Source organism: Salvia hispanica, chromosome 1 (genome assembly GCF_029641045.1).
Source record: "Salvia hispanica isolate PSC_SH4W2 chromosome 1, Shi_PSC_v1, whole genome shotgun sequence".
NCBI lineage: Eukaryota > Viridiplantae > Streptophyta > Magnoliopsida > Lamiales > Lamiaceae > Salvia > Salvia hispanica.
The window spans coordinates 60,694,860-60,710,612 of NC_142692.1; the positions used below are offsets into that span (position 1 = coordinate 60,694,860).

The window sequence follows — 15,753 nt, forward strand, 5'->3', positions numbered from 1 at the left end:
GTACTTAATTTGCTAATAATAACTACTCCCTCCGTTCCATAGTAATGGAGGCATTTCTCTTCGGCACGGAGATTAAGAAAAATTGTGTTAGGTGAGTTAAGTAAAGGAAGAATAAAATGAAAAATGAAAAAGATAGAGAGATGAAGAGAGAAAAAAATAAGAGAGAGTAAAGTAGGTGTATAAAAATGTGTTGACTTTTACTAAAAAGGGTAATGACTCTATTACTATGGAACGTACCAAAATGACAAATGACTCTATTATTATAGAACTGATAGAATACTTTTCTCCAACTGAGAGTGTGTGTAGGTTTTGCTAAAATTGGAGAAGTATTTATATTGCATGATGGTGTATAGAAAGGGTTGCAATATGTGAAAAACCAAATCTTACTATACAAAACACAAAATTAAAATATGGAGGTCATTTTTAGAAATAATCGGAGGTCATTGAAGAAAGATGATCTAAAATGATATAAACATGATCTCAAATCTGGATTTTTAAAATGACCTAAAAACTAATTAATAATAACAGTAGTATAAGATGCATTTTTATTGACCATTACATTGGAAAAGTTATATAGTCAGGATTTGCCTTGCATTTTGTTTAAGATCGATTTTGTTTTGATCAAAATCCGATTTAGAAATATTTAACTAATTGATTATTACTTACTCATTGTTACCTTTCAAACGTCACATTCTACTAACTCATTATCACTCATATTTTATTATAAAACTAATATATAAAGTAATTCTCACATTCCACTAACTTTATAATTCATTCTTTATTAGTGTACTTTTTAATTCGTGCCAAATTAAATGGTGATATATTATTGATCGAGAGACTATATAAAATATGAAGACGCAACACGGGCCAATCCATTAATTTCCTACTTGTAACTAAGCTTAGTTAAATTGTCATGGCCCAAATTCTATTTTAGTTGCGTGAACTCACGATGCGAGACCCATTCTCTTTTATTTAAACTTATTTTATGCTATAAAATGATTTTATAAATTCATAAAAATATCATTGTATGATATCTGAAATCATAAATATATAAAATAAATAGTAATTATTAAAAAATATAAAATCAAACAAAGAAAAAAAAATAACACATATACCGAATGAGAAACAATATTATTATTTCAAGTTCTAAACTCATATAATCAAATGAGTTTATAAACTAAAATTTGCACACAAATCACATATCATTTAAATAATTTTTAGATCTATACTACAAAAGATCAATCACGAACACATAATAAAAATAATGTATAAATATATATTAGAAGATAGTCAAATCGATCAAAATCATCAAAACAAAAATACAACAAAATAGCATGAAATATACAACCGATATGCATGCATTTAGCCAAAAAAAAAAACCTGGTTGCATACCCTAATAGTATTTCCGCATCGCCTACTTCCCGTGTAACTGCTACCACCCATACCACGTCCAGGAAAGACAAATGAATAAGAGCGGCCACCAACCTAATATTCATATAGAGCACTACATGAAAAAATTATACATTCGACACTTCACAATAGTACATGAAGAAAAGGGAAAAAAATCACATAATTAAGCTTGACACTTCAAAACATAAATCACTTCCACCATAAAGACCTGCAAAGAGAACAACATAAACAATACGAAGAAGAATATGAAAAGGCTGTGCTCATGCACGGCCGCAGCAAAGAGGGCCACCCCGTTTGCTACAAAGTACGAAATTATTTGCTCTTTCTCTAGCATCTCTAGTACTCAAAACTGTATTTGGGAGCACGGCTGAAGAGTATAAATTGTAACCCTCCAATCTTGAACTCCTGCATTATTACAAATCATGAAACATATTTAAGAGTTAGAAAACCAATTAGGTTTTGTTTTGCCGACTGGGAGATAGAGGGAGGAGTGAAACAGGGTGGAAGGAAACCCGGCGAAGCAGGGTAGTGGAGCGTGGTGGCGGGGAAAGGCGAGAGAAGTAAAAATACACGGAAATAAAAACTTACCGGCAGCGTTTTCCAGCGACTGGGTGAAGAAGATAGAAAATTACCTAATTTATTATATTAATATTTGGTTGGTAATTACTTAGTGGGCTGACCCATATCAGCAATTACATATTTTATTGATTAGTTAAACGACTATATACACACGTTTTTTTTTCTAAATTAACAAATAGAGATATTAATTGTGCAACATTACCACTAACTATACCACTAATCTACTAACTATAGAAATTAAATAACCAACTAACACTTAATCACACTTTTATATATTTTTAATTCATTTAATATCTATTTTAAATGGTCATTTCCCTAAATACCCCTGAAATTCCTCTTATTTCCCTAAACACCCCCAAAACTCTCCTTTTATATATTGTATAGATAACCGAGGAGCTGCTAGAACATAGAAAATTTCCAAGATTGTTTTATACCTATACACAAATTTATACTCCTTCTATTCATAAAAAATAGTCTCATTTATAGATAAAAATAAATTTTAACAAGAAATTGATAAAATAAGAGAGAGAAGGAGAAAAAGTGGATAAAGTTAAAGAACTAGAAAGAAAAACTAGGTAAAGGTAAAGTATGGGAGTGGAGAAAAAATGAGAAAATTATAAAAGAGAAACTTTTCATTTTTAGAAATGAGACTATTTTTTATGGACAAAATGACAAAATTAGACTATTTTTCGTGGAGTGAAGGAGTACTTATCTTTTCGTCTCATAAAAATATGTATTTTTGGAATGACATAGAGTTTTAATGCAGGATGGATAAAAAAAAGTAATTAAAATATTGTTAGTGAAAAATAAAATTACGGAGAAAAAACTTCCTAAAATATATAACTAATTTTAAGAAATGGATAAAAATAGCAAATATAGACTAAAATGAACAAAGCTAGCTATGCCTATGCTATTGTATCACGTCGCTAGCGATTAATTAGCATCTGCTTTTATTCTTGTACACTTGTTACGTAACACAGTATATTTTAATAAGAAAAACAAAAGTTAAAAGTATATCAGAATGAACAATTTTTTATTTTTACCTTCAATTGTATAAGTATCAAATTACAAATTAAAATTTCAAAAATATCATCAGAGCTTTTTTAACTTTGATTTAGTTTTATTTGAATTACTTTTTTTAATTTTTAGCATTTTTTCCCCGAAAATACCATCAAGCCTTAAAAGACATTTCAATATATTTACTACTATCTCTCTTCTTTATTTAAAATATTTAATATTTAATATATTTATATTTTTCTTTTTCTTTCTTTTCTGTTCTCTCTTACTCTTATCTTGAGAGGACATTTTTTGGTAGTCGTTGAATCTCCACTTGTACTAGAAATGGAATCTAATTCCGTCAACGTAATTTGACCATATCATACACGTGATAGAATATTTAATTTTGAGAAATTAAGTTATATATAATCGGTCTACCTTCCGAGTTGATGACTGTGATATAATCATTTCTCTAGATTAAAATATGTCGCAACAATATGGAGTTACGAGATAATTAATCACATATTATACGTGTAGACCAAAACGCGTGGCAAATAAGCATCGTGGCTTGACACGTAACTGTCCACGCAGTATGTGTATTTTTTAATTATTCAATTTTCAATGAAACAAAAAAAGGATAAAAAATGGTAACTTTACCCAGTTCTTTAATTTTTCGATATTTGACAATAGAAAACTCGATATCTTTGAAGATATTATAGAATAATATGCTACAAAAATAAATCTCTGTGGGTGGGACAGTAATTGGGTGCACAAAATGACTTCCATTTATGTTGGGTTGCAATATTTAGAAAACAGAGAATCTGCTGCTTTTATTACAAGTTAAGACCATCGTAAGTGTGTGTGGAGACAAACCCATTCACCCACTATATGAGGACCAAATTTAACCCAAATATTAATTTCTTTTTCCCAACTATCACTAATAAGTCCTTGTGTTTTATTTACCCTCATTAGTGAGAGCACTTTTATCTGATGGTCAACTTGTCTCATTACATTCTTGATATGACTTTACACAGCTATTGGAGCGGATACGAGAAAAATAATGGTAGGAATATTTGAGCCCTTTTTGTTATGTTCATAAATAATTTTGTACTAGTACTATATTTGTTCTTTTCCTTTTCACGAACTCATTTTTTTGTAGTTAAGTTTTATGTTCTTTTTTAGCACTCCTTAATCCTTCACATCTCTAGAAATTTTGTGTTGAATAGCGTTAGCTTAATAAAAGTCGACGATCATTTGATAAATTCGACAATATAAAAAAAATATGATGGAATTTATAGGGGATTAAACCCCATTTGCATGATGTATGTGTCTGCCTATACTCGGCGGTGACTTAGTGCATTATATATATGTTACGAGCTGTCACATCGTATAGACTATAGTATTTAACATGAGCAGAGTTTACTCAATATGCACCTTATGAACATAATTAACGAAGAGGAGAAATGTTTCGTACCAAAGGGAATAACTCATCTTAGAAGACTAGTTTGTTAGAAGAGAGAGTTCATTTAGTCTATAAATTTTACATCGGTTGCTCTTACGGTCGACGTGAGACATTGAGCCAACATCTGTTGGTCACAACTGGTTCTTTGCGAGGCCACCACTCCAATTTCTCATTGGTCACGGCGAGTTCTTTGCAGCGGCGTATCCAATTAAGTACAAGGAGGTACAATTAAATCCCCAAAATTGTGAGTAGCCTAGTGATAAAATGCTCCCATTCCTAGCTATAGACCCGGTTTCAATTCCCCTTAAGCTGTGATTTTGGCCATTCTACCTATATTTTGGTTTGTATATTTGGCTAAAATCATTTAAGTACTCCATTATTTATGTTTCTTATTAATGTATCATTAATATACTAATATATTATTTGTTTTTTCATTTGTTTTAGTTTTGTTACGTATGAATATATTATAGGCTGTAATCATAGTTATTTATGTTTTTTAATTATGATCATATTTTATTATTTATACTATTAGTAAATATGATACATTCTGTTTTAAAATTTTTAAAAAGTCCTTCTAAACTACTAATTAAATAAATTCTCTATTATATAATAATAATAATAATAATAATAATAATAATAATAATAATAATAATAATAATAATAATAATAATAATATTCTCTATTTTATATAGTGAAAATTTTCAAATAATAAAACGCAAAAAATTATTTTTTATACTATATAATCATTTCACTCACTTGAAAATAAATAATTGAGATAATAGAAAAAAATAATTTATATAATAGAAAAAGATCAATTGAATATTAAATCTCTAAGTTAATGTAATTATGAATCGCACCCCCAATTTAAAATTTCTGGATCCGCCACTGGTTCTTTGCCCAGCCACCACTCCGAGTCGGCCCCAAAAGTACCAGTTGGGTACTTTTGGGCCGGCCACCACTCCAAGCCATTTGGGTTATGGGTTCTTAATGAAAGCACTAATATTACTAACCAAGCGGAATAACTCATCCCAAAATATTAGCCTGTTAGGAAAGAGACCACATTTAGTCTATAAATCCCACATCGGTTGCTCTTATGGCCGATGTGAGACATCGAGTCCATAACAAGAAGGGGGCGCCACACTGTGGGATGCAGTGCACCCCCCATTGCTGGAGTTTGGGACAGGCATCGGGTGGGACGGGCAATGCGGGCCTGAGTGCAGGGCTCGCATTTCAGGCGCGACGCCACACCGCCAAGGTGGGATGGGCCCGGGATGTTGGGGAGCATTCTAGGAGTTGTGTGCGGTCGAAAATTTTTTGAATTTGAAATTCAAAATTCTATACATACAACCCAATTTCACTTAAATTTAAAATTTGGAATTTAAATTTATTATTTCAAAGAATTTTAATTTTTTTGGAATTGTAATTTATAGTGGTATGTGCTCCTACTTTTTCAATGAAGTAATTTAGTTATTTATAGTGGTACTTTTTATTAATAAATTAAAATTAAAATTATTGAGGTAGAAGTTGGGAGGATGTATGAGTTGTATGGTGAACAATACCCCCGTCCCACAATAGGAGTCACTCTTATTGTGGGCACGAGTTTTAAGAAATGTAAAAAATAGGAAAAAATTTAGAAAATTAGAAAAAAAATTGGTAAATTAGGAAAAAAATTACTCGGATAATGTGCTATCACCAGTGGATGGATGTCAAAATTGTTTCACAAATTTAAATTTTGGTTTCATATTCATTATATATTTCTCTAATAAAAGAAAAGTATAAATATATATAATTGACACTTTGCTTAACTATTCATGTGGGGGTGTCATATTCTAATGGCACCCTAATCCAAAATCAAGACCAAATCTCCACCCTTAGATTTTAAAATGAGTGAATAAGATTAAATCTTACGAATCTCAATAAATAGTAGACAAAATATCAACAAAAGAGTGATATCGTCATTATGTTATCATATGATAATTTTCGTGAATGTTTTTTTATATCAACATAGTGTATTACAAATATCAACAATATGTCATAAGAATATCAACACTAGTACAAGAAAATATGAACACATATTTATTGAGATTTTTACATGGTTTTATTGAGATTTTTTTATGTATTTGTTGATAAAAATCTGGTTATTAACATTTACGAAAACTAAAATAAAAAATATCAAATTTCATCATCCGAACGTCGTCGGAACATATGCAATTGAGATCTCGTTGGAATCTTTATAAAATTATCTTTAATTTGATATATTTTTTGCGAAAAAATATCTAAATCGAGAGAGTTACGTAAATTTAAAGTTATAAGATGATTTTAATGAGAGAGAAATTGACATTAATACCCTCTAATTTTATTTATTAATTTTTTTAATTAAAAATATAATCCATGTGGCATTATTTCAACCACTAGATCTTCTAATCTAATGATTAAGATTTGGTCTTAATTGGGATTGTTAATTAGTTAGTAATTGATCATTCCCCTTGTTGTGGGTACATATATATAAGAAATACTATGCAGTTAATATTTCATTACAAAATTTTATTTAAGAAAAAAAAAGGTCAATCAAGTAGCTTTGTCTTCTATATGCATTAACATATAGTTTCAATGAACATACTCTCTCCGTTTCCTAAAAATATGAATTTTAAAAGTCATATATATTATGTAAAATTGATAAAGTAAGAGAGAAGAAAAGAATTGATAAAATTAATAAATTAAGAGAGAAGAAAAGAAACATATATAAGATAAGCAAGATAAGCAAGAGGAAGATAAAAGTAGTAAAATTCTTGTTAATGAACTGTAGTGGATTGTAGATTTATTTTCTTAAATGAATAATTTCATTTTTAAAAAAAAGACAAAAAAGAAAAAAAAAATTATTTTTTAAGAAACGGAAAGAAGGTCAAATTTCTTTATTTATTAATTGGACGGGAGAAATACATCTAGACATCCCTATAAACTTTTTTTTTTTTTGTTTCAATAGGGTTTAGGATTAGAAATATATCCATACATCCCTATACTTTAGTAATTTTTTTTATTTTAATAGGGTTTAGGATTAGAAATATATCTAGACATCCCTATACTTTGGTAAATTATTTTATTTTAATAGGGTTTAGGATCGTAGTGGATTGTAGATTTATTTCTTTATATAAAAAGTTTTTATTTTTAAGAAAAAAACCAAAAAAAAGTTTATTTTTTAAGAAACGGAAGGAAGGTCAAATTCTATTAATTGGACGGCAGAAATATATCTAGACATCCCTATACTTTAATTTTTTTTATTTCAGTGTAATAAATATTCTTTACAAAACTCTAGTCAAGAAAAAAGGGTCCTTCAAGTAGTTTGTCTTTTGTATGCATTTTTAGAATATAATTTTAATGAATATATCAAATTATATATTAAATTTAAAGATCTCTATATTTCATTTTGTTGTTTCATTAAAATTCTTTTGTTTTTATTTATAATTTTATTGGATTCTTATACGTTTACATTTTATTTCATTAAATCCTTATTTACAGTATTTTAACTTTTTTTTGGTAATCTAAATAATATCAACATTAATAAATTTCTAAAAATTATATATTCGGTAAAAGTATTTTGCCTAAAAAACAAGAACTCGGCTGGTGAAAACAAGAGGTATGTGAACAAAATTTGTATCTGCAATACAAGAATTAAAGTAAAGCAAAATTTATGAAACATGTTAATTAAGTTGAGCTGTTGGTGGCTTCTAATTGTCTAATCCTAATGAATCGAATTAAACCATGTGTAAATAAAAATGATTGCGTGTGTTGATAACCTCTCTCCACTATGCCTCCAAAGATATTCATTTGTGTAGATAGTAAAATGTTGAAGAGCCTTTTTATGTTTGAACTTAATATTAATTTTTTATAATAATATTATGTGGAATTAATTTAAATAATCAACAAATAATATGTTAGTTTATAACAGAAAATTTAACAATTTTATTAAAAAGATGAAAAGATATCAAATATAGTAATAGAGTTACTAAAACAAAAAAAATTACTAGTATATAAGAATCTAATGAGCAAAAGTTAAAATAGATTACCTACGAATTTGTAGTGCCTTAACCGTACACAGTGTTTATTGATAGTATTGTGTACTTTTTTAAGAATAAAAACAAAGTAACAAAATCTTAATTACTTATAGAAAATTAGTCATAATCTTACAGGTTTCAACAACCTTGGCAAACGCTACCATATTTTTCGTGCCCCCACAATTAAATAGACCAGTATTTCTTTCTAACTGTAAATTTATTGTTATTATTATTTTGTAAATCTGCAATTATGATTTATTTTCGATACAAACCACGTAAAACAGTCTACAATTATTTATTTTTTCAAAATGTGTGTTTCGTGTGCAGTGTGTATCTGGTAGATGGACCTCATTCTTCGTTACATCACACTTAGCTTTCTTGAAATTTTTAACTCACAATTTTTTATCATTTATGTTCATTCTTTGAAAATAGTCAATTCTATTTTATTTTTTTTAAATTCTTGATGGAACTCATTATTCGTTAATAATATTTCAATAACTTTTTTTTTTATATTTCTTATTTTATTAATTATACTCCATCCATCCTATAGTAATAGAGTCATTTTGCCATTTTGGTATGTTCCATAGTAACAAAGTCATTTCCCTTTTTAGTAAAAGTCAAAACATTTTTCCACACCTACTTTACTTTCTCTTACTTTTTTTCTCTCATCATCTCTCTACCTTTTTCATTTTCCACTTTATTATCTCTTACTTAACTCACCTAACACAATTTTTGTTAATCTCTGTGCCGAAAAGAAACGCCTCAATTACTATAAAACGGAGAGAGTACATTGAAATTCATATCATTTTAAAAGTGTCTATTTTATAGGATAAATAGAGTACTCCCTCCGTCCATAAAAAATAGAGCAATTGGTTTATGACACGAGTTTTAATGTAGAATTGGTAAAATAATAGAAAAGGGAAAAAGTAAGAGAGAATGAGAAATAGTAAGTGAGAAGCAGTATTAGTGAAATTATGTGTATGGTTATTATTGTTGAAAACTTTCTATAAATAAATGTGCTCTATTTTTTTTTTGGATAGACGAAGTATTAGTCAATCCCGGATGAAATCATGTCACCAAAAATACTAGTACTCTAACACAAATGGAGTACATGTAATTAATATGGCTTGAATTTGCATATCTGTTTGATGGATCTTGCTGAATATACATCTTATTTTTACCTTTTTAAAATTTGGGATTTGTGAAAAACGCCCTACTTCTCCCCCTATATATATACACTAGAGGTTATGAAACATTGTTACTACCATCAATTAAAATTAAATTCCAAATTATGAAACCACATCAAAATTTCCAAGACGTCAACTCTTTTCCATTTCTCCCCAATTTCAACCATATCCTCCCACCCCAAGAAACAAAATCACTACACTAATTAAATTCCTCTTTTCACAAATCCCTTTACTTTTAATTTTAATTTGTTGCATGTCACAACAATATTCCCCCAAATTAGTTCTCTTTTTCCCTTTCCAAAGAAAAGGAAAGTGAATGGAATTCTTCACAAAGACTCCCGCCGTGAGGCTGAAGAGCCACCTCAACCGATACCTCACCGCCGGCGACGACCAGTCGTCGACGCGCCAGAGCCGCTGCGGCGACGTGAGGCGGGCGCGGTGGCTGGTGGAGCTCGTCGACACCAATCCGCATGTCGTCCGCCTCAAGAGCTGCCACGGCCGCTACCTCACCGCCTCCGCCGCCGCCGCCGCCGATCCCATCTTCCTCGGCCGGAAGGTGCTCCAAACCCTGCCGGAAAATCCGGCGAGGGATCTGACGATCGAGTGGCAGCCGATCAGGGACGGCTTCCAGGTCAAGCTCAAGGCTGCGGGCTGCGGCACCTACCTACGGGCGAACGGCGCCGCGCCGCCGTGGCGGAACACGGTGACGCACGGCGGAGCCGGCGGCCCCGGGAATTGGCTGGTGTGGGACGTGGAGGCGGTGGAGGTGGCGGAGGATGAGGCCGTGGTGGATTATTGGTCGATGGTTTCGAGCCTCTCGCCGGTGGCGGAACAGATTTCGGGGCTCGATATTGGTGGTTACGGCTTTGAATCGCCAGTTTCAGTGTGGTCGCCGGCGCCGGCCACGCCGTTGCGGTGGTGGTCAATGAATAAGGTATGTTTTATTTCTTAGTAATAATTTTGTTTACTTAATTAGAGATTATTTTTAATTTGTGATATTTCTTTCGGATTTAGGTTGTTATATAAGTTTTAAGTTTGATGAAATATTACTAAAATAAGATTTTGTTATTTAAGTTTAAGATCGGGTAGAAAATGGTGAAAGGAAGTAGAGAATAAATGTCTATAAAAATAGTTTTATTTTATATATTAGGGCGTTAAAAAAAATCTCATTTCTAAAAATAAAAAATGTCTGTTTTACTTTATTACTTTTTCTTCATTCTCAACTTTATACCCTTTCTATATGTTCTTACTTCGTTCATTTTTTTTTTCTTTTTACTTTATCAATTTCACATTGTGTTATTTATAACTAAGACTATTTTTTCAGACGGAAGAAATAATATTGTTGTTATTGAGAGAATAAAACAGGATAAAATAAGTTAGGTAATAAATTCTATTTAAGGCATTATGCAAATAGGTTGGTTAATTTAATTATATTTTAGTCTTTTTTTTATTAATTGTTAAGTACAAACTTTACTCTAATTTGTCATTTCAGTCATATAAGTAAAAAAAATTATGCAAGTAGTTATCAAGGAAAATGTCAAAAATTTGTACATGGGAATTTCATACATTAAGTATCATTAAATATGAAAGTTGACTGTAATGAACATTATTTACCATGATTTATTCATTCATAGCTGGTCCATATTTGTGGCCCCTAGTTATTCAAAAGATTTTCTATTGTTGAAAATATGAACCGTGAAAATTCACTAGCATCTTTTTTTCTTTTATTTATTCACTTAAAGAAAATTAAAGTCATAAATTAATGTATTTTGAAGATATAATTCAGACTGTAAATCCCAAACCTTAATGATATAGTTTGAGTTAGAGTTATACTAATTGATTGCAACATAAAGATTATTGCGCTTGTAGTTAATGTTATAAATCTGATTAATGTTCTCACATTCGCAGATTATACCACTAAAAAGTGTACAACCAACAAAACTGACAAATATTTATAGAAAATCGTAATAATATTGATTAATAGAGAATAATAGTTTAAGAAACGGCCGTAATTGTGCTGCTTTAGGAATTATGTTGGTGTGGTTATTGCGTAGGGCGTCATTAACCTCTCATTACTTTGTATAATTAGATGATTAGTATTGTATTGATTAATTTATTAATTGGGTTATTCATGCTATGATACTACACACGTCACGTTCTACTATATATTTATATTGTGGGGCTAGTTTGTAAAATGACGGCCTAAATGGGATTGCGTGTACCGTTTCATAAAGCAAAAAATATTGCTCTTTCTACGGTGCACAATTGATTGAAATGGCACTAATAATTTAAATGTCGATACTCGCAATTTACTTGGTTTGATTTTGTTTAACCTCAATATCGATACCTTATATTTAAATCATAACGTATCGTTTGATTTGTTGCATAACTCTGTTATTTTCCTTTGATTAGATGCCAAAGCAAGAGGATCATGTAACCAAATTTTCATCCAACTGAAATACTCCATTTGCTTATTTTGTTATATTTTCCTTTCATTTGGAAAAAGATATTTTCATAATAGGAAATGTTTAACTTTAGATAGATTAAATATTTTTTTTTATAAAGTACATAATGATACTTATTTTATTTTTATCAATTGTTTAAAATATATACTAAAAGTAAAAATCATATAACCCGTGCTGGTTCTCTTGCAGAATCACGAGCAGCATCTCCACTCGTTTGGGCCACGAATGTCAGCAATCGACTTATTTCAGAATGCGAAGACGGTGCGGCTGAAAGGCTCGCACGGGAAGTACCTCGTGGCCGAGGCCGACAAGGTCTCGGTCACGCAGGAGCGCAGCTGCGCCTCCAAATCGGCGAAATGGGAGGTAGAGTTCGTGGAGAGCTCCGACACCATAATCCGGCTAAAGAGCTGCTACGGGAAGTACCTCACCGCATCGAACCAGCCGTTCCTGCTCCGCATGACGGGGCGCAAGGTGCTGCAGACGCTGCCACCGCGCCTCGACAGCTCGGTCGAGTGGGAGCCCATCAGGGAGCGCGGCGCTGTCAAATTGAAGACAAGATACGGCCGCTTCCTGCGGGCCAACGGCGGCCTTCCGCCGTGGAGGAACTCGATCACGCATGATATTCCGCATCGGGCGGTTACCAAGGACTGGATTTTTTGGGAGGTTCATGTTGTGGAGTTTCTGCCGCCGCAAATCGCGGTGGCCAAGGAGGATTGCTTTGCCTCTGACGCGACCTCTCCAACCTCCACCCAGTCGTCCATGTCCGCTAGTTTTTCTAGACAAGAGGTAATTTCCATTACTCAACTCTCCCTCCGTACAAAAGTATCTCATTTTGCCATTTTTGTCTGTCCACCAATAAATGTCATCTATGTTGTTTTATTTCTTTTGGTAATGGACTTTATTTTACTCACATCTCACTATAAAATCCTCCACTAACCTTTTCCACTTACTTTCTACTACTACATTTCTTAAAACTCATGTCTAGCCAAATTAGCCATGTGGACAAAGGGAGTAACAAAATTCGAATATTTAGAGAGTATGGTGGAGTTTGTGTGGTAGAAAATTGAATACTCCCTCCGTCAATGAATTAAAGTCTCACCTTTACTTTTCACGAGTGTTAAAAAATATGAAAGAAAATGAGAAAAAAAGTTAGCAGAGTGTGGGTCCCATAAAATATATTGGTTTTATAATATAATGTGAGTGTAATGAGTTAGTGCAAAGGACCTGTTACCAAAAATGAAAAAAGTAAACACGGACATTATTTCATAGACGGAGGAAGCATCTAAATTGAGTTTAATTTAATTATCGTCATTGAAAATGCAGTTCGTATGATATGTGTGTGGGGTTATGGATAAAAAAAGGAAAAGGTGGATTGATTTCAGTTCTCGTCTATGAATACAATTCATATGATTCCCAGTGTGTGTGTTTATGGAGTATTAAACTGTCCTATAATTGAAATGATTTCCAATTTCAGCTATGAATTTAGTGAGTATGATTATTGGGGTGCGTGTGTGTTTATGGTTACTCTATGAAATGTAGTTGTTTTAATTTGTGTTAAAATAATTTGGGGGTAATAATTAGGTGCAGTGGGATGATTCGCCTAGAAAGGCAAGCGACGGCAGGCTAGTCTATTTCGATCTAGCCAATGAGCATGGTGAGGTTGAGAATGAGTATGGCGAGGTCGAGTGCATTGCATTCAAGGGCTTCCAAGTGAGCGAATTGGCAAGCAGGCTGGAAGACGAGCTAGGAATCACCGGCCTCACCGTCTGCACCAGAAGCCCACTGAACAGGAAGCTCCACCCTCTCCGCCTCCACCTCCCTCCCAACAACGCCACCATGCACGTTGTCGTGCTCCCCCCTTCATCAAAAGGTAGTCATCTATTTGGACATAAATTGGCCAAATGAAACATTTCTGCTGACATCTTCTCGTGTCGTTGTTGGCAATGTCAGTTAGCGAAGAATCAGAAGAAGAGACGGAGGAGCCTGTATTTTAGAAGGAATTCAGAAAAGGAAACAGTTTTGCTTCAATCTATGTTTGATAGTTCAACCTTGGAAAATGACATAATAATGCATCAAGATATTTGGTGGGTATACACTACATCAAGGTAACAAAATGTAGCAAGTATACTTGCTAGTTTCTTATGCATTTCTTTGCACGGTTGGAATAGGACATCAAGTAGAGGATCGAGTATAATGCTGTTTGGACAGCTTAATTTCTGATTGGCTGCCGAATTTGTAATAATAATTGATGTAATAATGTCTCAATCATCACTAAGTGACTGAATTTCTTTGATGATTCGAACCCCTCTCCCTTTTTATTTCCTCTTTTAATCTTTATTTTTACTTACAAAAATTTACCAAGTACCATTGCAGAAGACATAAATGGTAGGCTAAAAACAACTCAACTTAGTGTTATGCGAATTTAACTCATAAAAGAAATATGGAATCCTAAAAGTTCAGTTTCTATAATACAAATACAAAAATCTACTCTGTGTAAGGAAAACTGGCAACCTAATAGCGCCATAATCTCATCGTCGTAGTTATCGTATCAAAATACGAGTAATGAACACTACAATTGAAACAATGAAGAAGTAAAATTGTGAGTTGGTTACCAAAATTTATGGAAAATGTGCTGCATCTATAGTTAAACTGGTGATGTTTTCACTCTAAGTAGTAGATTGAGTATTCAATCATCTTAGGTATATAGGAAAGAAAACAAAAATGTTGTAAAACTAATCGCTTACATCATTAATTCCACAAAATCTTGGTAGAGCAATAGCCACGTTCCGTGAAGGGGGGTGCTTTCTACTTTGTTTATTTAAAGAAAAATATCTACAATTAAAAGAAAATAATTAAAACTATTAAGAAAATTAGAAAACAATAATTGGGCCAGACAAAATAAAGTATTGACCCACATGATGGTAACACATTATTGGTAGTTATGGAAATGGGCCAATATTTTCTTGATAAAACGCGGCCCACCAGAACATAAACGACGCAGTATTTGCCAAAGCGAACGTTGCAGCCAATGAAAACGCCAAAATGGATCCGTGGGCCCCACTCGCTTACGCGCTTGCACGTTCTTGCCCTTTCCATGACATGCCTGTCACGCTCAAACATGACAATTCTTTTCTTTTTTCCTGTTTTCTTTAATTGTACAAATATTGTGGAAATATCTATATTTGGTGTTTAACTAGAAAATATTTAAGGCTTATTTAGTCAGAAAATTAAAAAAGGATGTCTTTTTTTTTTGTTAAGGTGAAAAATGAAACTAGTAATGCATTTGTTATTCCAATAAATATTTATCGGCGTTAAATTCGTATTTTGTTGAATTGGCTAGTTTTATTTTTGTTTGTCTTATTTTAAAGTCGCGTCATATTGAATTTGAATATGTGCCTTTTGACTTGGGATATTAACAACACACAAGAAATTATCTCCAGTTATTGCATAAAGTGAAAAGTTGAATCTTATAGGAGTAGTACTTGTTTTCAATAGATATTAACAATACTACAAACACAACTCACAACAATGACTATTATTACGATAGTTAAACAATAATGAGGTTCTGAACATGATTACACAAAGTTCGCAACATATTTGTG

General features: G+C 32.1%; 1 protein-coding gene across 2 annotated transcripts; it reads left to right on the plus strand.

Annotated features, from left to right (window-relative positions):
* The first annotated feature begins 9,772 nt into the window (after positions 1-9,772).
* On the plus strand, positions 9,773-14,469 carry LOC125219056 (uncharacterized). Of its 2 annotated transcripts, none has more exons than XM_048120918.2 (4): positions 9,773-10,620; positions 12,341-12,937; positions 13,733-14,021; positions 14,102-14,469. In XM_048120918.2, the coding sequence occupies exons 1-4, from the start codon at positions 10,003-10,005 to the stop codon at positions 14,143-14,145; spliced, it is 1,548 nt and encodes a 515-aa protein (XP_047976875.1). In that variant the 5' UTR covers positions 9,773-10,002; the 3' UTR covers positions 14,146-14,469. The 2 variants fall into 2 exon arrangements, with proteins under 2 accessions (XP_047976875.1, XP_088924136.1); XM_089068010.1 differs by lacking the exon at positions 9,773-10,620 and adding an exon at positions 12,024-12,119.
* Positions 14,470-15,753: the final 1,284 nt, after the last annotated feature.